The 20378-nt window shown below is 57.0% G+C and overlaps 6 protein-coding genes and 5 non-coding genes across 11 annotated transcripts; 6 read left to right on the forward strand and 5 right to left on the reverse strand.

The window, feature by feature from the left end:
* Positions 1 to 1620: 1620 nt before the first annotated feature.
* Positions 1621 to 4428, reverse strand: BJ171DRAFT_511433 (uncharacterized protein). Its single transcript, XM_053111581.1, has 3 exons — positions 3825 to 4428; positions 3482 to 3627; positions 1621 to 3360 (listed from the first exon to the last, which is right to left on the reverse strand). The coding sequence occupies exons 1-3, from the start codon at positions 4399 to 4401 to the stop codon at positions 1735 to 1737; spliced, it is 2349 nt and encodes a 782-aa protein (XP_052965046.1). The 5' UTR covers positions 4402 to 4428; the 3' UTR covers positions 1621 to 1734.
* Positions 4429 to 4642: 214 nt separating this feature from the next.
* BJ171DRAFT_511434 (uncharacterized protein) lies at positions 4643 to 5864 on the forward strand. The gene is made up of 3 exons (XM_053111582.1): positions 4643 to 4931; positions 5116 to 5235; positions 5591 to 5864. Exons 1-3 carry the CDS (start codon positions 4724 to 4726, stop codon positions 5806 to 5808), a joined length of 546 nt encoding a protein of 181 aa, XP_052965047.1. The 5' UTR covers positions 4643 to 4723; the 3' UTR covers positions 5809 to 5864.
* Positions 5865 to 7021: 1157 nt separating this feature from the next.
* Positions 7022 to 9970, forward strand: BJ171DRAFT_558990 (P-loop containing nucleoside triphosphate hydrolase protein; the record flags this gene model as incomplete). Its single annotated transcript, XM_053113185.1, has 6 exons — positions 7022 to 7150; positions 7338 to 7430; positions 7576 to 8251; positions 8351 to 8913; positions 9062 to 9201; positions 9832 to 9970. 6 exons carry the CDS (start codon positions 7022 to 7024, stop codon positions 9968 to 9970), a joined length of 1740 nt encoding a protein of 579 aa, XP_052965048.1.
* Positions 9971 to 9994: 24 nt separating this feature from the next.
* BJ171DRAFT_t171 lies at positions 9995 to 10076 on the forward strand. Its single transcript has one exon. It is a non-coding gene; the product is annotated as a tRNA-Ser (tRNA).
* A 5-nt stretch (positions 10077 to 10081) lies between these two features.
* On the forward strand, positions 10082 to 10153 carry BJ171DRAFT_t172. The gene has a single exon. It is a non-coding gene; the product is annotated as a tRNA-Pro (tRNA).
* Positions 10154 to 10586: 433 nt separating this feature from the next.
* Positions 10587 to 12898, reverse strand: BJ171DRAFT_600418 (uncharacterized protein; the record flags this gene model as incomplete). Its single annotated transcript, XM_053115011.1, has 7 exons — positions 10587 to 11025; positions 11334 to 11794; positions 11901 to 11983; positions 12133 to 12229; positions 12325 to 12385; positions 12508 to 12595; positions 12779 to 12898. The coding sequence occupies 7 exons, from the start codon at positions 12896 to 12898 to the stop codon at positions 10763 to 10765; spliced, it is 1173 nt and encodes a 390-aa protein (XP_052965049.1). The 3' UTR covers positions 10587 to 10762.
* A 533-nt stretch (positions 12899 to 13431) lies between these two features.
* BJ171DRAFT_511438 (uncharacterized protein) lies at positions 13432 to 14889 on the reverse strand. The gene is made up of 6 exons (XM_053111583.1): positions 14815 to 14889; positions 14649 to 14745; positions 14264 to 14525; positions 13977 to 14153; positions 13662 to 13843; positions 13432 to 13571 (listed from the first exon to the last, which is right to left on the reverse strand). The coding sequence occupies exons 1-6, from the start codon at positions 14822 to 14824 to the stop codon at positions 13562 to 13564; spliced, it is 738 nt and encodes a 245-aa protein (XP_052965050.1). The 5' UTR covers positions 14825 to 14889; the 3' UTR covers positions 13432 to 13561.
* Positions 14890 to 15615: 726 nt separating this feature from the next.
* Positions 15616 to 15687, forward strand: BJ171DRAFT_t173. Its single transcript has one exon. It is a non-coding gene; the product is annotated as a tRNA-Pro (tRNA).
* Positions 15688 to 16164: 477 nt separating this feature from the next.
* Positions 16165 to 16236, reverse strand: BJ171DRAFT_t176. The gene has a single exon. It is a non-coding gene; the product is annotated as a tRNA-Pro (tRNA).
* Positions 16237 to 16241: 5 nt separating this feature from the next.
* BJ171DRAFT_t175 lies at positions 16242 to 16323 on the reverse strand. Its single transcript has one exon. It is a non-coding gene; the product is annotated as a tRNA-Ser (tRNA).
* Positions 16324 to 17824: 1501 nt separating this feature from the next.
* BJ171DRAFT_625318 (phosphoesterase family-domain-containing protein) lies at positions 17825 to 20317 on the forward strand. The gene has a single exon (XM_053115503.1). The coding sequence runs from the start codon at positions 18053 to 18055 to the stop codon at positions 20273 to 20275; it is 2223 nt and encodes a 740-aa protein (XP_052965051.1). The 5' UTR covers positions 17825 to 18052; the 3' UTR covers positions 20276 to 20317.
* The last annotated feature ends 61 nt before the right edge of the window (positions 20318 to 20378 follow it).

Genomic DNA, 20378 nt, shown 5'->3' on the forward strand with positions numbered 1-20378 from the left:
CCTGGATCTTGTCGCGGAGAGCGGGATTGAGACAACAGCCATCCATCGTCTGCTTGAAGCAGCTGAACTGAGGGGCGGATGACCTTCCATCCACGAGTGGGACGACAGAACTCTTGAGGGGCCGGTATTTGGGACATTTGCTGGTGTTGCTTCGCTCGTGATCAGTGCCATCGCACTTGGGACATCGCTTGACAGGACCAGATGAGGGACCAGGCTCGGTGGGATCGACATCCATTGGATCTGCAGAAGCAGTGGTGGTGAGCAACGGAGCAACAGACGACCAAGCATGCGTGGGGTCAGAAGACGAACCAGAGACAGGCTCCGACTGTGACTTGGCTTTCTTGGGCCTGGGTGGCCGAGGCTGGCCATCACCGGTACCCTTACGCTTCGGAGGCATGGGGGCAGAGGATGCTGGATGCCTGCCAGTGGTACTGGTCAGAGCAGAGACTTTTTTTTATCGTACAATGGCGCGATGATCAGATCAAGGCGAGATGAAGGAAGAAAGCAGCAGGACGAAGGTGTGGCATTTATACCCGAGAGCAGGAGCCCGTCTGCGCGGGCTGGTTGGGGAAGTGACCCTGTTCAAAAATCGCCGAGAGGTTCAAGCCAGGGATGTGAACGCGAAAATGGCGGCTTGATTGGAGGGAACTCAACCCCAGAAGCGCATCGCTCGCTCAATCAGCCGTGGGAAGACATCTGGAAGCACCCTCCGAACGGCAGACTCAAACAGGGTCACCATCCCGACTCTGAACCCCTCGGACGCATTCAGCGCTGCCACCTTCCTGTACTGATGCTTCACAATCCCAAAGAAGTTCTCGATGGGATTGAAGTCGGGTGAAGCAGGTGGGGTGAAGATCACTGACCATCCTCGGCGCTCGATGCAGTCCAGGACAGCCATTGTCTTGTGCATGCTGACATTGTCCATCACAATCACAGAGTCGTCTGGGAAGGTCGCTCGCTCAAAGAACTCGACCATCGAGTGTGTCTTGAATGATGTGGGGATGTACATGCGATGCAGCACACCAGAGTGGTTGATTGCAAATGCAGCCGAGACAGACTTGTGCTTCATGTGATTGCGCTGGCGAAGCGGAGCACCCTTCGGCGAGTATCCGTAAAGAGGGAAAATGGATCTCCTGATCCCTGTCTCATCGACAGAAACGAATCGTCGTGGGTCGATGGAGCGGACCTGGTCCCTGAACTGTGCCACTCGCTCATCCAGTCGCTTGGACTTGTAGAGGTGTGTTGCCCTCTTGTGTGAGAGACCTGCTCGCTGGATGGCAGTGTGGCAGAGTGAGAGTGAAACTTTCTTCTGGAGGATGGACTCGAGCTTGCATCGCAACACAGGACCAGTCTGGAACGGGTCCTGTTCAATCAGGGTGCGAATGACTGGACATGCCTGCTCGAAGAAAGTGGATCTGCGAGCTGGGACCCGGGATGGGTCATCCAGCTTGCATCCTCGGTGCCATCGATGGATGGTGCTCTCGGATACACTGAATATGGAGGCGACCTTACGCAGGCTATGGATGAGGGCGTAGCATCGCAATGCGGCGGTGCGAAAGTCGGATGTGTGGCGAATGGTCATGGCCAGCGCGCGATAACATTGGGTAACAAAATATTCGATGAATGGTCAAAAACCCGGGTGTCCCGTTTTTTATTGGATTGCCTGTAACCCAGTGCTAATTTCGCTGCGTAGCTACTCTCGCCCAACCTGTGTAATGCCTCGCGAATGTGCAGTTACATATCATTCAGACAGTAAATGAGATCATCAAGCTCTGTGCATGCCGTGCCGCGAGATCCAAGCGAATGCCCATCATCCACAGCTGATCCTCGATTTGCCGGTTTGTGAAACTGAACAGGACGGGTTTGGCGGACGATGCGATGCTTTTCTGCAACTAGACGGGTGGGTGGGGTTTCCTTGGCTCTCAGAGTACGCTGAGGCTGCGACGAAGCTTGCTGCTTTGGATAGTATTCCCCCGGGGAATCGCGGGTGGGGATCGAGTCCGACTCTCTATCGCCGATCGATTCAAGGATTGACGAGAGCGACTGGACCATTGAAGTATCTGTTGCAAAGAGCAAGCTCTGGTCTGGCCGCGACGCACACGGATACGACATCGAATCACTGGCCTCTATTTGGTCAGAGGAGAGGATCGGCTCAATTGGTTTGGGTTGGAATGCATGTAGCCGGGTATTTGGAAGAACGGCAGATGCCCGGGCAGCGGGGGCAGCGTGAGGTACCGCAAAGCGTATGGCAGGTGGGATATAGTCGGGGGCATCCCAGCCTCCGGCATGGCCAAGATTGCGATTGTGCAATTGGTGGGAATGGCGAGCTTCAGGATATTGACGATGTGGCGGATACGGCTGCGACCGAAGGTACCTCGAGTTGTGTCCGTGAAGCTGCTGTTTGTTGCGCGAAGACTTCGAGATGCTGGTTGGTGGATGGAGGTGCCGGGCATCGACAAAGTCGATTGATTGTTGCCGAATCGGACTGGGTGGACGAGGTGCACACACGCTCCGCTTGATCTTGCTCGGTGGGCTCGGCTGCGAAACAGATATCTGGCGATCGAGCGCTTTGGGTCCCGGCTCTCGTCGCCGATGGTTGTGAGGGCCCAGCGCTTCCTGTCGGATAGACTGTGGGGACGACTCTGAGCCTGTGTCGTGCCAGTCGTCAGTGCTATCGACTGTATGCTTTCGCCCTGACGAGGATCTTGCGTGTGCTGAGCCGGCCCGGCCATGATCTCTGCTTGGCCTCGTCCGCCCTGGGAGTCGCGGTGACCCTTCAGAGAGGGCCTGCGACGCAGGACTGTCGCTAGCCCAGGACAGAACAGGAGATTCTCGATCGCGGATATCGGCTTGCTCTTTGTGATTGTCATGGTTCGATACCGACGTAAACTCGGATGGGGTTACGGATTCAGACGAGTCAGAGTCAGAAGCTTCGCTACGGGAGTGGCTCGGATTGGACGGGCTGTGGGAGCGAGCAACCTGCAGCAGCCGGCTGACTTGCGCTTTGACAGTGCCGGACGACCGCGGCTTTGATATGGGCTCGCTGTGGCTCGAATCTGAGACTGGGGTGACTGTGAGAACCGGGGCAGACGAGCTCGTCTGGAGATCACATCCGGGAGTGCCTCTTCGTCGCCGCTCCAAAATCGCCATCAGCAATCGCTGCATCGATGTGGTTTGCCCAAACGACAGCGAGGGGTCGGCTTCGATGGAATCGCCAAGAGATTCGTGCGGAATCGATTGGCTGGACGAGTTCGGCGCGGCTGTTGAGATGGTCTGAGAGCCTTTACCCGCTACCAACAAGGCCTGTTGATGAGCCTCAATTGACGACTGCAGCAAGTCCTGGAGCTTCTGGAATTCTTCCTGATGATCCAAAGAAATCGTTTGGCCGAGCGAGCGGAGGGGCAAGCATGGCAGCGACCATGGAATTATAACGTGAGAATGTTTTTACATTCAGCCAGAACCCACGGGCGACTCCACGAACCTTTAGCAATGCTCTAATGCTGTCCTCCAGCTGCTTCACGAGCAGTCCGTCATGATCGGCAGAGTCGCCCCGAGTCTCGATCTTCTGGTTTTCGGCCAAGTACTGGTCTGCGAGACTTTGAGCACTCTGAAGCGACTCCAGTAGCTCTTCCCAGGCAGAATAGATGGGTATGGAGGGTGTTCAGATCAGTCGGTGTGAACGCTATCCCCGAGGCAAGCTCGTTCGCTGCTCTTCCTTGCAGTTTCATCCAAGTCGCTGAATATGCGGTCAGCCATGACTATATCCGCAGAGGTGATGCTCACACCGTAGCCCAACGCCAGAAAGGCAGCTCGCACGATCCTACCTGAGTACTTGACCTGGGAATCGCTGACTTCCCGTCGGGCGTGATCCAGATCGGCTCGAACAGTAGCATTCTGGCTCTCGAGCTGTTTGAGCGCTGTCCCCAGCCGCTGTCTCGATTGCTCCGAAACCGCCAGCTGATGGATGAGAGCGAGAAGTCTTCTTCGGTCTGAGTTGCACAGGTTCGAGAATGTGCCGGAGAGACCGATACGATCGATTCCTTTCGCCTCCGATGGCTTTGTCGCCGATGGCTTCGTCTTCGTGTGTGCCCGAGAGCTCTCGGTGGGCTGTGAAGGGAAAGTCGTGCGGATCGTAGATTCGTCCGCCCGGAGCGATTGAGTCCCAGCCGTCTGGAACTTGGGGGGCTGGGGCCGAGATCCGAGCGATGAGCTTGCAGCCTTCTTGGCTGGAGCAGGAAGCGTCGAGTTCCGTGACGAAAGGAATGGCTGTGCTGCAGACGCAGCCGCCCTGTCGAGGAGCATATTGGGCAGACTCGATAGCTGCGGGAAGCCCGGGCTCTTTTCCGGAGCCACGGAAATCCACGATGGATGGTGGGTCTTTGGCGCGGCAGAGGCATCCATGGTCTGGGGGCGATCCAAGCCGGAACCAGGGCAGAGGCCGTTCCAGTCGGCACGAACACCCTGGGAAAGCGCACGACGCGGCGAGGGCCGGTCGGAGGTCGGAGCAAGCAGCAAGGGGCGCGCCGGCGCCGTGCGACAGCAGCAGGCGCGCCGCGCTCATTAATCCCGCCAAATGAATTGATTTCATATGGCCGGCAGCGAGCCCGGTTTTGCCTTTGCGGCCGTTCTTGCTGGCGACCAAGTGCCGGCTGTGGGTGCCGTTCCTCGCCCGCGCCGACCATCGTCTGTTCCCTCGCACCCCGATATCCAAGCCGAGCCCAAAATGTCGTGGGTTCCCAACAACTTTGACATCAGGAAGCACCCGTTCTTCGCCACCAATGTCCTGGAGGCGAGCTGTGTCGCCGAGGCCCTCAAGGCCACCGGCACCGGCCTGGTGCTCGGCTCCGTGCTCGGCGCCTCAGTAGGCTGGTGGACTGCCGCCCCCACGAATGTCGTCGTCCGCGATTCCTTTGCGCGATCTGGACTGATGGGTACTTGTCATGCATCGCCTGTGCTTTCCGTCTTGCGGCACATGGCTGGCCGATGCCGCTGGAGCCGAGCCGACAAAGCTGTGGCGGCTCGGCCGTGTCTCTGGATCACCATGTTCGACTCGGGTTGGCGAGAGCTTTCCGACCTCTGTGCTCATCGGCGACATTCTGCGGCTCGATCAAATAGGTGCTGTCTTTGGATCTGCATACGGAGCATATTGCGCATCGGCCCACATTCGCCACACCGACGACTGGCTCAACGCGTCGATCGCCGGTGCTGTCGCTGGCTCGATCTTTGGAGTCAAAGGTCAGTCGCCAGCTGCAGAGTGAAACTGCGACGATGGATCAGACATGTCGCATAATCTCTGTGCTGCATCGGTGCTCTCCATGTCCGCATGCTGCTGCAGCGCCAACAGTCGGATGAGGATGTGCTGTAGTCTTCTGAGCTTCTCGCTAACAGATACCTGTTTATCGACCCCATGGCAACCTCGATAAACCGCGGCATCTGACCCAAATCGACACCTATATGCTTTAATCGACCGCGATTTGATGACGCACGATCGGCTTCATACACACGAACATATGGATGTGGCATGTGGCTGGTCGATCTTTGCTGAACCAACAATTGACGACTGGAACGGACATCCTTGCGCATGCACCAGCCGGCTCCATCCAGAAGGTTGTCTTCCACGCCGCCGTCCTCTCGGTCTTTTCCGGACTGTCTTATGCCGGAGTCAAGCAACAGACCAGCGTCAAGGGCCTGAGCTTCCCGGAGCTGCACGAGCGAAACAGCCAAGGCGCCCATGCGCTGCCCAGGCCGGACCCTTATGCCGAGCGCATCGAGGAAATCCGAAAGCGCGATGCAGCCAAGGCCGAATAATCCCACTGCGCACGCCATCTGTCCTAATTGCAAATATAATTGCCCTTCGTCCGGCCCTTTCGTCGCTGCTTGGCAAAGTGGGTGTGAACCAGGATGCGGATGTGGATGTTGATGCGGATGTCGGTGCAGCGCTCAACCACCCGCCCGGCCGCCCCGTGAGACTCTACCGTCAACCACGCCACCATGCACCCGGTTGCCGCATCGCATCGCACGGCTCCGTCCGTCCAGAGGTGCTGCTGCGGCGCTGTCCATGCGATCATGCCGGATCGCTGGGCCTGTTGTGTCGGCCGGATCGGCGCGACAGGCTTGCTACGCCACACTCACTTTTTTTTTCGAGGGGGCAGAGTCGACTTCAGCCGCTTCGGACCCGCAAGCGTCTGTTCCCGCATCAGCCCCGAGCGATCAACAGCATAAAGCCGACAGGGCTGCATCACGACCCCTCTGTCGATCCACCGACCTGCCCAAATATCATCCGGCAGCAGCATATCATTGCACGCCGGCGCAGCATATAGATCATCCCATCGCGACCATCTGAGAGGCACACAAGCATGGCCGACCAGCGCCCCAAGAAAAAATCCAAGACCGAATTCAAAGAGACGGGCAACCCAACTAACAACCCATACCTGGCGCATCTCAATGCTCCTGTGAAATTGGTTGCTGGCAATACCACAGCCGCGCAAGCAGAGGCGCTCGAAAGCGGAAGCACCAACCCTTTCACAGGCCAGCCATTTTCACAAAAGTACCGCGATATCCTGGAGAAGCGGAGAAAGCTCCCCGTCAACAAGCAGCGTCAGGAGTTTCTTGACTTGATCCACAAGAACCAGACGGTCATCCTGGTTGGAGAGACTGGCTCCGGCAAAACCACCCAGTAAGTGATCGCACCAGGTGTCGAGAAACCCCGCCACAGACGCCGCACATGGCCGAATACGCCTGCCCCCCCCCCAAAACACCGCTCGAAACCGGACGGCGTTTCTAATATCTCGCTGTCCCCGGCGCCACTCTGTCGGTCTCGATCAGAATCCCTCAATTCCTGTGCTATGATGAGCAGCCCCAGACCAAGGGCAAGATGATTGCGTGCACCCAGCCTCGTCGTGTGGCTGCCATGTCTGTCGCCCAGCGCGTGGCGGACGAGCTGGACTGCCGGCTTGGATCCGAAGTCGGCTACAGCATTCGTTTCGAGGACTGCACTTCGTCCAGCACGATGCTCAAGTACATGACCGACGGTATGCTGTTGCGTGAGGCAATGACCGATCCAAATCTGTCAAGATATTCAGCCATCATTCTCGATGAGGCCCACGAAAGAACCCTGGCCACCGACATTCTCATGGGATTGATTAAAGAGGTACACAAACTGATCGAGAGTGTCGAGGACCGTATCCAACAGCGATGCGATCACCGAATGGCTTGTGTTTGAATGCGGCTCGATTGTCGATTCGGCAAGGATCCCTGCAATTTCAGCCCGAACCTCGTTCATATGCTCGCATTCAACAACGCCGACGCACTCACATTACCCATTCCACGCCTTGTAGGTGTGCGCGCGGCGGCCCGATCTCAAGCTCGTTGTCATGAGTGCAACGCTCGATGCCGGAAAGTTCCAAAAGTATTTCAATGCTCCATTGATGGTGGGTTTTGGTCAAGAGCAGCTGCCGCCGTCTCCAGGCATCTTATGGATTGCAACAGTGCAAGGCATTCGCGTACAGCTCCTCCCCCAAAAGATACCGACTGACTTGGCCCCTCCTATCCTTCCGATACGGCTGCATGATACAGATGGTACCCGGCCGCACTTTCCCGGTGGAGATCTACTACACCCCGGAGCCAGAGCGGGATTATCTCGAGGCTGCCATCCGCACCGCCCTCCAGATCCACGCGTGTGAGGATGAGGGCGATATTCTGCTCTTCCTTACTGGTGAAGAGGAGATCGAGGATGCTTGTCGCAAGATCAAGGGCGAAGCTGACAATCTGATGCAGACCCAGCCCAAGGCGATTGGAGAGCTCAAAGTGATACCGCTCTATTCCAGCTTGCCGCCAATCCAACAGAAGAAGATTTTCGAGGACGCTCCCCCACCACGATTTGAAGGCGGGCCGGCCGGCCGCAAATGTATCGTGTCAACTAACATTGCGGAAACCTCCCTGACGATCGATGGTATCGTCTACGTGATCGACCCTGGATTCACAAAGCAGAAGGTGTACAACCCACGAGTCCGTGTGGAGAGTCTGCTGGTCAGCCCCATTAGCAGAGCGAGTGCCCAGCAGCGCTCGGGACGTGCCGGGCGCACCCGCCCGGGGAAGTGCTTCCGGCTCTACACAGAGAAGGCCTTCCTTGAAGATCTACAGGAGCAAACCTACCCTGAAATTCTTCGAAGCAACCTGGGCAACACTGTCCTGCAGCTGAAGAAGCTCCAGATTGACGACCTTGTGCACTTTGATTTTATGGACCCGCCAGGTAGGTTGTTGCGACCATGGGCGGAGCCAAAGCCAATCGTGGCACTTGTGTCCTTCCGCTTGGATGACAACTCATCGATGGTGTATTTTCTGCCCCTAGCTCCCGAAACGCTCATGCGCGCTTTGGAAATGCTCAACTACCTCGGCGCCCTCGACGACGAAGGTGGCCTGACGGAACTCGGCGGAGTGATGGCTGAGTTCCCTCTGGATCCCCAGTTTGCCAAGGTCCTGATCTCCTCGCCCCAGTTCTCCTGTGTCGAAGAAGCCCTGACGATCATCGCGATGCTGTCGGTGCCCAATTGCTTTATTCGCCCCAGCGACCAGCGCAAACGAGCAGATGAGGCCAAGCAGAAATTTGATCATCAAGATGGCGATCACCTCACGCTGCTCAATACCTTTGTGGCATACAAAGGAGAGGGCAAAGAAGATGCCAAGTGGTGCTGGGACAACTACCTCAATCATCGTGTGATGAAGTCCGCCGACAACGTTCGGACCCAACTCAAACGCATCATGGACCGATTCGAAATTCGTGGCCCGAGTATGAGCCCCGACGACCGCCGTTATTACCAGAACATCCGAAAGTCTCTGACGGCGGGTTTCTTTATGCAAGTGGCCCATCTTGAGCGAAGCGGAAAGCAGTATCTCACTACCAAAGACAACCAGGTTTGTTACTGGCTCGGATGGATCTGGCAGATGGAATCGGCATCGCTTCACCGACCAAACAGACGCTGGGTGTGTGATGGAAAGGATAACCCAACGCGTTGGTTGAGATGCCTAATACTGCCTTTGGGTCTGCAATGTATTTCCATAGGTTGTCCAGCTGCACCCCTCTTCGTGCATGAACAAGAAACCCGAATGGGTGCTATACAATGAGTTCGTGTTGACCAGCAAGCACTACATTCGAACGGTGACCGATATTCGCGGCGAGTGGCTGCTGGAGATTGCGCCAAAGTATTACGATCTGAACAACTTTCCCCAATGCGACGCAAAGCGCGAGCTGGAGCGCATCCAGAAGCGAATGGGCCGAGAGCGCGACCGTTTTTGATCGACAACGGGCCCAGCCGAGCCAAGACACTGCGATGGTGTGTTCGTATCAGGTTACTTTGATGGACTTGGGACGTGGACGCGACAGTGGTCACAAAACAAGCTATTGCATCTTGCCTTCAAGGCCGTTATCCGCTTGTTAGATCCTGAATATACATATTCCTCCATTCACGGTGACAAAATGCTGCTGATAGCAGAGACACGAGACTCGTGTGTCAGGGAAAGCAAATGTAAACAGAAGCAGAAGCAAGTGCGAGTCATGAGCAGAAGCAACATGTGCAGCCAGCGAACAGCAAATAGGGACGACAAACAAGAATACCGGGTTGGCGAGCAAGTGAGACTGCCATTCTGATACCCTCCGGAGCGGTGGCGAACGGGGACAGCGAGTGGAGGCCGGAAGCACGAGCGACAAGTGAGGACACCGGACAGGAGCGGAACAGCAGCCATGGCCAGAACAGCAACGATAGCAGGGACAACAGCCACAGCCACAGCCACAGCCACAGCCACAGCCACAGCCACAGCCACAGCCAGAGCCAGAGCAGCAGCCATCAAGAACAACAGCCACGACAAGAGCAGCAGTCACAGCACGAAGATGGACTTTGCTGCGGGTGCCGGTGTTCTGTGCAAAGTCGGGTGGCGGCTGGACTGCAACTGCCGGACAAATGCCATTGTATAGACACAGCTGAGAAAAGTGATCACCGACGCCGTGTCCGAGTGGTTATGGAGCTTGACTAGAAATCAAGTAGGCTCTGCCTGCGCAGGTTCGAGTCCTGCCGGCGTCGCTTGAGGGCTGATAGTGTAGTGGTAGCATACCTGCTTCGGGTGCAGGTGGTCGCGGGTTCAAACCCCGCTCGGCCCCAATCTATTTTTTCGCTGCTTGTCTCTCCCTTGCTCGCTCCTGTCTCCTCCTTGCTCGGGTGCATCGTGCAGAGGCCTCGGTGCTCAGTGGTCGTGCCGTGTCGCTGGCCCGAGCCAGTTTCATCGAGTTTGGGGACAGCCCCCGTGTGGTCCGTCGGGTCATGCGTCGCAATTGTTGCTGACTCTCACTCGGTCCCGGCTTTGCCACATGTGTACATATCAGTCTTGCTGTTTCATGAACCGCTTTCTTTGCTCCCGGCACAGACTGCGGCATCAGCATTTTGGTCGGTGCATGGTTTGTCGCCGAGTCTGAGGCCGTAATAACCACCTCCGCGCTCCTTGTCTACAACCAATGTCATACACATCCCAACACCATTCGGCGGATCTGTCCCCTCCCCTTGAATGACGTGTGCAAAGCTATTGAAAGGGTGTTCCTGATCAAAGTGTAATCATCGATGTCGGAGCTGGACTCGAATATTCGCCCAGCCGCGCAGCTATCTCCGCGTCCGTTCCGATTGCGAAAGGACTGTGCGGTAGTGCGGCCAACTTCATGTGACTTTGCTTTCGTGCTCGTATCGTCCTTCCCTGACGTCGAATCACAAGCTGGCTGCTATCGCTGCCGTCTTCGTTGCTTGAAAGAGGGTTCATTTGGGGATTGTTGCCGGCCTCTGCTGAGGCCAGCGACCCAGGCGCGGTGGCTGGATCTCGTGTCGGGGGTTTCGGCGAAAACGAGCTTTGCAATGCATGATGACCACCAGGCACTTGTGTATGCCAGTGACTGTCGGTAGAGCTTGGCTTCTCGGATCTCGTCGACGGCGACCGCGTGTGACCCGCAGACGCCGCCGATGGCTTTCGCCTCGCAAATGGCCGTGCCTGCATCGGTGACGGGGGTCGGGGCGCAAGCGGCGGTATGGCAGCCCCGCTGGAGAAATACGGGACATTGGCCGCAGAGGCGCTGAAAGCCGATGCCGGTTGAGCTGCTTGTGCCAGCGGCTCTGAGCTTTCTGCTGCCCATGTGTGCTTTCGCGACCGCAGAAATAGAATGGGATTGCCGGCCATCACCTCTCCAGTGCCTCCACATTTCGGTGAATGTGGTTCATAGATATTAGCCACGGCATCGCAGTGCTACTTCCAGAGCCATGGCCACCCGACCAGTTGGTTTGTATAGGGCAGTTGCTTACCATGCGTGAAGCTCGAACTGGCATCGTCGTCGCTGTCGGGAAAGTACTTGTTCAGTCCGCCTGCCGCAAATGGGTTGAGTGGTGCGGATTTCGGCCGCCCGGAGCTGACCGACCTTGGTCTGGATGATGACTCTGTCGCATCGGTTGACTCTGACTTGATTTCGCTCGTGGCTCCCTTGTCGGAGCGCATTGCCCACAGATTGGCCGAGCCGGGTCGGCAAGGTGGATGATTCATTTCTGCGGATGTGATCCGTTTGTCGTCAAGAAGTTTCAAATCTGGTAATGTCGTGGCTATTTTGTGTCGATACAGAGCCTCGCGGTATTCCTCCTGCTCTCTGGAGCGCTGTAGTGGTTCGTCCGTCTGCTCAGGGTTGTCGAAAATGGGATTGTTCTGCAGCGTCAGCTCTTGCAGTGGGCACAGCGCAAGGTTTTCAATTTGATCGTAGTCGTCAATGCAGTTCCTGGTGTCGGGTCATGTGTCAGTACAATGAAGCAGGAGCTCGACTTTGCTATCGCTGCCCGTTCGCTCGGCTTGGAGCTGCGTGGCCAGAATATCAAGGTACATACCCTTCCAAATCTAAGATTTCCAGACAGTCGAGCATGCTGAGCGAGCTGAGGTCCTGGATAGCGTTGTAGGAGAGGTACAGCTCCTGGGGAGAACACCGAACGAGTATCAGAATCGCGGACAATGTCTGCTCGGCTGCCGTGCCCACATCCTGTAACCGACGCCCACAACAACCGGCATCCGCCACCTGCATTCGTGGCTGCTAGCGGCACTCTGCCCGGCTCTGACACGGACCTTGAGAAGCGAAAGAGACCCGATGCCATCGAGCTCAACAAGGTCGCACTGTGACATCCACAGGATACTGAGGCACGAGAACCCCACGCCCATGTCCCTATGAATGCATCGAGTGTCAGCAAAGGCCAAACGAGTTGAACAGAGTCACATCGACGGGATTGCAAAGTACTGCAGCGATAACGCCAATCTGACCGTATCGTGGGAATGTAGCTATGGTTCAATTTGAGCTGCTGAATATTGGGAATCCATTTTCCTGGAACGGGAATGGGTGTTTGTGATGTTTCAGCACAGAGTTCCCAGGCACCAGCCCGGCTGCTGGGCTCGTCTGCTGGGCTCGTCTGCTGGGCTCGACTCTCCGTCTGCCGCAACCATTACCGAGATTCGAAAGACTTGTTCTTCTCACATCTGCTTGGAGCTCCATGGTCTTGACTTTCCGGAGATCCTTCATGCCAGTCATAGTTCGCTAAGGGGGCACCATACAGAGAACCAAATGAAGGTCACATTTAGACGAGAGGGAAATATCGGCACCTCAGAGGGATAAGGGTTCTTGTTTCGTCACGGCTCGAATCCGATCCCTCGCTAGGAATACTCTAGCCCCCACGAATGGCCTCGGCGTGGACATCTTGCTTCGTCCAGCTGTACTAACCAGCTTGTTTTCGGAAAGATAACCATTCATAAACTCGTCAACTTCGTCGTCCGGTGTGAGGACGGCTGGATTGACTATATCTAGCCGAATCTGATGCCGGCTATCGTTCGAGAGCGCCATCGTTCGGATACGGAGTGTATGATCAACAGGAGGCGGTCGGATGCTGTTGGAATACAAGCCTGCGGTAGCTGGCAGCGAGCAATGGCGGATAATTATCAAGGATGGGATTTCACAACTATGTCAAGGACCACCATCGATGGAAGACGATGGGACGGCCATCGTCAACAGCTCGCCCAAACGATCCGCCATCGCCGTGCCAATCACCACAGCAACAGTCCGATCAACAATGCGTTGGGTGGCGACATTCCAATTCAGCAGAGCCAGCGGGGGTGACCCAGCCCATCCGAGTCCGCTCCGACTCCAGCAAAATGCCAATGTTCAAGGCGCACGATCGTAGTGGTGCTGGACTGGTTTCATGCACGTATTTTATCAATTCGATACCGCCATTGACGGCGCTGTTGTCTTGGCCGACTCGATTCAGAGAATATAATGGGCCCACAGATGGTCACATCTAACATGCATCCATATCGCACGCACGCCCTGACAGCGCTGGCGGCGATATCCCGCGCTCAATGAAACAACATGGCATTGAAATCGAGGGTGGGTAGGTGCCGTCCAAGGCAGATGGGCGTGTATTCAGGAATCAGAAGAGGGTGCCGTTGCACTCAAGCAGGGTCCGTTCCATGATCACGGTGAACTAGTTTATTGAGGGCCGAGCGTAGATCACGCCATGCTGCGAGGAGAACATCGACAGCAGTATAGTGTTAGAAACAGCTCGTGAGCGCTCTGAATGCATCTTCATAGTCAAGAGTGGGGCACCAACCTGTCGATCAAAGAGTCGCGCATCTGGTTGACGACGTAGGACGGCTGGCTGTCTTGCAGCTTGAAGATGCTCTCGATGACAGAGAGTTCGGTACTGGTGGTGTCCAGACCGGCAAAGGCACACCAGTCGTTGACGACCAGCCCACTTCCAATCATATCGGAGCCGCGGTTGACTGTTCCGGCCTGCGGGTCGGATGCATGGCAACTAAATCAGCACCAGTGTGCTGTTCCAGGCCAAGGTGGGCCAGCAGACGGCGGTGCGTGGCCAGGCTGTGTTCAAGGCGGGGTGGAGCAGGGACGAAGATATGCTACTTACAACCAGCGGGATTTGCAGGAGGGCAGAGAGTTCATCCTGATCTTCAATCGACGTCTTGGGGTGGACGATGCCGCCCTGGTTGCTAAAAGCCGCGTAACTGCCGGTCAAGACATTGCCGGCGATGGTCTGTCGGAAGACCTCGACCTTGAGAACATCGGCAATGATTTCCTCGGTTTCCTATCAACCGATTGCGAGGAAACAGGAGCGCGATGATCAAAGTCAGCCACGGATCAGCGGGTTACGAGGATCGCGGCGGCATGTCGGTTTGGTCGGATTGAAAGACTCACCCGATCAATGTCAGGGTGTACCAGCGCAACATAGTCGTTGCAGGCGATGACGTTCCCCAGCGCCGAGAGTCGCTCCTCGACTCGCTGGATGGCGACCTGGTCCGGAAGGGCGTTTCGCAGATGCTGCAGCTCCTGATCCGTCGTCGAGTTTGGGACAAGCAAGCCATGGCGATTTCCAGCGGTCAGCCGGCCGATAATTCGAGTGCCGGCGATGGAGGTGTGGACGACAGGGACGACATCGGCGAGCTCGCTCTCAAAGACACTACAGCCAAGGATGGTGCCCGCAGAGCAGATCGATTAGCGGTGACGATCCGAAGCGCTGAAGCGAGAGAGACTGCACCTTTCGGCGCGGCAGGACGCAGGATGTGGCTAGCGAACTGCCCACCTGTAAAAGTTCTCCGAGCCGCCGATCGCCACGAGGGCATAAGAGTTTGTGAGGCGAGAGAAAACGCCGATATCGTTTGAGTTTTCGAATTGGGCACCTGGATTGTTGGGATTTGGCGTCAATGGGCAGCTCCTAGTGCCGCTCCAAGCAATGTGCAGACACTTACGGACAGCCATGGTGAATGAGATGCGAGGGGTGATTAGTGTCGAGTGTCGAGTGTGGGCGAAGTGGTGTGAGTGGATAGATGCTGGTCGAAGCGGACGGCGACGACCCGATCAATAAATAGGAGCACGGCCAACAGAAAAAAAAGCGGACACGTGTCTTGGCAAGGTGTGAGGGACAGCAGCCGAGGATTTCGCAGCAGCTTCCCCACCAAGAGACATCTGCGGCGGCAACGGGACAGGACGGCACGGCAGGGGGAGAAAGGGGGCTTGGCTGGGGAGCCAGCTTGGTGGAGGACATGCGGCGGGCAACCGCACTTGGTATCCTCGACTCAGAAAACGGGACTGTTGCCGTTTCCACTGTGTCCATGTTGTCAGCGATAGCCTGTATGGTCGTTGACCGAATATTCCATTACCAAATACCATCGCGTGCTGGCCATGACCTTTCTGTGATGCGGTGCTACGCCCTCATCCAAAGCCTGAGAAACGTTGCCTCCATACTCAGTGTGTCCAAGAGCACCATTCACTGCTGGCACTCCGAGTCCAGTGTACATGTCGATTGTGTGGAGACCGGAGAGCGACTGGTGGTCTTCACTCAGAGGCTACCAAAGTGATCTGCTTTATTTCTTATGGTTTAGCTTGATGCGAGCCCATCATATACTACATGTTCATGGCAGGGGTGTGTCCCGTGTTTTTCTGAATGAAATGTAAAACTGCGGTGTCTGGTTTCCTTCTGGATTGGCTGTTGGTAGTGGAAGGATGATAATTTTATGTAGCGAAAAATCTGCGACGGACTCAACAATTGAGGGCTGATAGTGTAGTGGTAGCATACTTGCTTTGGGTGCAAGTGGTCGCGGGTTCAAACCCCGCTCGGCCCCAGTGGAATTTCTCTTTTGTTGAGTCGGCGGTTTCGTCAGAAACCATGGTTTTCAATTTTTTCTTCTCCACTGAGCATCTGCGGTCAGCAAGGAGTCCGCCGAATGGTGTTGGGATGTGTATGACATTGGTTGTAGACAAGGAGCGCGGAGGTGGTTATTACGGCCTCAGACTCGGCGACAAACCATGCACCGACCAAAATGCTGATGCCGCAGTCTGTGCCGGGAGCAAAGAAAGCGGTTCATGAAACAGCAAGACTGATATGTACACATGTGGCAAAGCCGGGACCGAGTGAGAGTCAGCAACAATTGCGACGCATGACCCGACGGACCACACGGGGGCTGTCCCCAAACTCGATGAAACTGGCTCGGGCCAGCGACACGGCACGACCACTGAGCACCGAGGCCTCTGCACGATGCACCCGAGCAAGGAGGAGACAGGAGCGAGCAAGGGAGAGACAAGCAGCGAAAAAATAGATTGGGGCCGAGCGGGGTTTGAACCCGCGACCACCTGCACCCGAAGCAGGTATGCTACCACTACACTATCAGCCCTCAAGCGACGCCGGCAGGACTCGAACCTGCGCAGGCAGAGCCTACTTGATTTCTAGTCAAGCTCCATAACCACTCGGACACGGCGTCGGTGATCACTTTTCTCAGCTGTGTCTATACAATGGCATTTGTCCGGCAGTTGCAGTCCAGCCGCCACCCGACTTTGCACAGAACACCGGCACCCGCAGCAAAGTCCATCTTCGTGCTGTGACTGCTGCTCTTGTCGTGGCTGTTGTTCTTGATGGCTGCTGCTCTGGCTCTGGCTGTGGCTGTGGCTGTGGCTGTGGCTGTGGCTGTGGCTGTGGCTGTGGCTGTTGTCCCTGCTATCGTTGCTGTTCTGGCCATGGCTGCTGTTCCGCTCCTGTCCGGTGTCCTCACTTGTCGCTCGTGCTTCCGGCCTCCACTCGCTGTCCCCGTTCGCCACCGCTCCGGAGGGTATCAGAATGGCAGTCTCACTTGCTCGCCAACCCGGTATTCTTGTTTGTCGTCCCTATTTGCTGTTCGCTGGCTGCACATGTTGCTTCTGCTCATGACTCGCACTTGCTTCTGCTTCTGTTTACATTTGCTTTCCCTGACACACGAGTCTCGTGTCTGGCGAGATCTTGTCCATAAACCTTCCATTCTCACGCCTTCTGCTCGCCATCGCTCCCCGATATCCATGCCATGCACTCCATCATCGTGTATCCTCCATAGTTCATTGCTGTTCCGTTCTACTCCGGCTCGCACCGTTTGTCTCTTGCACGATGTCTGCCTCTCCTCGACTGAACTTTTCCATGGTGGCTGATCTTACCCACGCTTCTCCCGCTGCCCCCGGCCCGGCCCACCCGCTCTTGCACCGTCCCAATGCCGGCCCCACCTCCCTCCACTCTTTTCTTTCTGAGTGCACCACTTTGCGCACCACTCTGGGCCCTCCCGCCCCGTTTTCAGCCACTCCCCACACGCACTTTTCCGCTGTGACTTGAATGCCATCGCAGACAAGCTCGGATCGATGCGCACCCGATTGTGATTCCGTTTCGGGCTCGGCACGCCGTAATCTTTCCCACGAGGCACCCTCCTGATCGATGCTCTTGAGCGTACTGGTTGCTCCGATCGCGTGCGTTGGCGCCGCCATGCCGGCAAGGATCCCAGAGCGGTGCACGACGGACGGCCTTATCCTCATCGTATATGTTTCATCGTTACCCGGCTCGCCTGGTCCATCCTTTCTTCCGCGAGACCGGTCCCCGCCGGCCACCCGGACAGTCCACTCAGGCCCGTCCAAAGCCTTTGCAGCTACGCCACGTTTTCGGGTCCGCTCCCACGCGAGAAAGCACGAGTCGCTCCATACCTCGCCCGGTGCGACTTTGGGGAGGCCGATCGCTCGCTCTGGACAAAGCCCATGGCCCCACCGTCCATCCACCAATGCGCTCGCCTTCGTCCAGAGAACCACTTGGGCTTGTTTCCGCCCGCACTGGCCGCCGTGGGCCACTCGGTTTGTGGCTGGTGCTCCCGTTCTGGTTGCGCCGCGGCTGCGTCAAAGCCCCACAGCCGCGGCTGGTCGTCGGCGCGTGGAGTCGGAGTTCCGTTTCCCACGCGGACACTTTCCTGGCTCCCAACGAAAGCACGCGCGATCTGTCTCGGTCTTCTGTTCCCAGCATGGTCCTGCGCAAACCCCCATGGCTCTTCATCCGAGTTGCCCTATTCTCCCACGTGGGATGCAGGCCAGGCAGGCTCGTACCCAACCACCCTCTCGCCCTGCCTTTGGACGGTCCGGAGAGCATAAATAGCCGGCCGCGAATAGCCTGCTTTCATCACCACCACTCCTGCACCTTCCATCCCAGCAATGAACAGCCCGGTCGTCTGCTCTGCCGCGCTCCTCCTGGTCATTGCCAGGCTGGCTGCTGCCATCTCTTACACCATCACCAACCCTCTGCCCTGCATTCGCCCCGGCGATCTCATCAAGGTTTCTTGGACTGGCTCCTCCTCGGTCAATTCCCTGGATTGGATCGGCATCTACGCCGATGGCCGCTGCACCAACGCCGTTGGTGGTTCTTGCCCCAGCGGCTCTAATGCTTGGCAGCGAGTTGTCTTGACCTCGCCCAACACCGCCAAGAACGGCATCGTCACGGTCGCTGCCCCGGCTGCCGGTACTTACCGCGCGTACTATCTGCTGAACGATCAGTACCAGATCGGTGCCTTCTCTGCCGCCTTCAAGGTCGATCCCTCGTGCCCTGCGTCATACACCCTCGGTAGCGTCCCTGCGTGCATCGCTCCCCAGACTGCCATCAGCGTTCCCTGGTCCACTCAAGCCCCCGCTGGCTCTATGGACTGGATTGGTCTCTACAAGTCCGGCCGCTGCTCCACCACCTGCCCCTCGGGCTCGGACGCCTGGGCCCGTATCAGCACGGCCAGCCCCAACAATGCCACCCAGGGTGTCCTCAACATTGTCGTTCCTGCCGAAACCAACCCTCCCTCGTCCTACATGGCCTACTACCTGATCAACGATCTATACACCATCGGCGCCGTTTCGGAGTCGTTTACTGTCTCCTCGTCCTGCACCCCCATCACTCCTGTGACCCTCACCACTACCGTCAGCTCTGTTGTTGCCGGCGGTTTCCTTACAATCTCCTGGAGTGGCGCCAATGTGAACGACGCTGATGATCGTATCATGTTCACCTCCAGCGGCGTTCCTTCTAGCACCAACTTCCTTGATGATGCTTGGCAGTACACCTATGGCGACCAGACTGCCACCGGCGCCCACCCTCCCGCCAGCGGCTCTGTCTCCATTAAGGCCCCCGCCACCCCTGGTGTCTACACTGCCTACTACTGTATCAACAACGGATTCCGGTGCATTGGTTCCGTCAACGTCACTGTCACTGCCCCCAACGTCCAGTGCCGTGCCAGCGGCCAGACTGCCTCGTCCATCAAGAATCTTATCGTTGTCATCTCCGAGAACCACTCCTTCGACAGCTACTACGGCCACTACTGCCAGGCTCCCGCCGGCAGCAATCCTTCCTGCAACACCGGCCGAAGCTGCTGCGCTGCTGCCTCTACTGTCTCTGGCGTCTCTGCCACCGTCCTGAACGATGCCTCGAACTTGGCCTTCGACCCCTGCCACTCCTATGCCTGCGAGATCTGCGAGATCAACAACGGTGCCATGGACAAGTACATCGGCTCGGGCGGCTGCCCCGGCTCTAGCAACAGCAACTACGCCATCGCTGACGGCTCCTCCACTGGTGCCAGCCAGTACTGGCAGTGGGCCTCTGAGTATGCTATCGCAGACCGTTTCTTCCAGTCTGCCCCCGGTGCCTCTTCCCAGAGCGACATGTACTTTGCTCGTGGCGCCTGGGTCTTCCAGGACAACACCTACGTCCCCGATATTGCTTGGTGCAGCTCCAGCATCCGCATGTACAACGATCCTACCGTCGCCGATCTCCTGGTTGGATGCAACGTTGGCTTCCGTTTCTATGCCGAGGGCTACAATGCCCCTCGTGTTGCTGGACAGTGCTGGCCCCAGTACTTTGACCCCAGTGATGTCCCGTTCCTGTACTACAACAGCCTGGCCCACTCCAGCCAGTCCTCGAGCTACTTCCAAGACTTTACCAACTTTGCCTCTGATGTTGCCAGCGGTAGCCTGCCGGCCGTCACCTTCGTCAAGCCCCTCGGCACTCGCTGCGAGCACCCCGGCACGTCCAGCATCACCGCCGGCGAGAACTTTAGCCAGGGCATCATCGACACCATCATGAACTCGTCCATCTACTCCGAGAATACTCTCATCATCCTTGTTCCGGATGAGTCTGGCGGTTTCCGCGACAGTGTCGCCCCTCCTCCCCGTAGCGTCGTCGACAACAAGCCCTACGGACCCCGTACTCCCTTCGTCGTCATCGGTGCCGCTGCCAACAAAAACTTCATTTCCCACGTCCCTATGGAGCCCGCCAGTATCATCCGCTTCATCGAGTCCAACTGGCTCGGCGGCTCTCCCGGCCAGCTCCAGACCCGCGATGCCGTTGTCAACAACATTGGCAGCCTGCTCAACATTACTGTCACTGGATATAACTTCCCTTAAATCCGATCTCGGACACTCTGCGGGGAGATTACTCTGTTGCCCGCTCGCAACGTTCGCGAGAATGAAACGAGGCCACGCCCGGTTGGGGCCAGTGGCTGAATTT

The sequence above is a fragment of the Polychytrium aggregatum genome (genome assembly GCF_025602895.1).
Source record: "Polychytrium aggregatum strain JEL109 chromosome Unknown BJ171scaffold_27, whole genome shotgun sequence".
NCBI classification, from domain to species: Eukaryota; Fungi; Chytridiomycota; class Chytridiomycetes; order Polychytriales; genus Polychytrium; species Polychytrium aggregatum.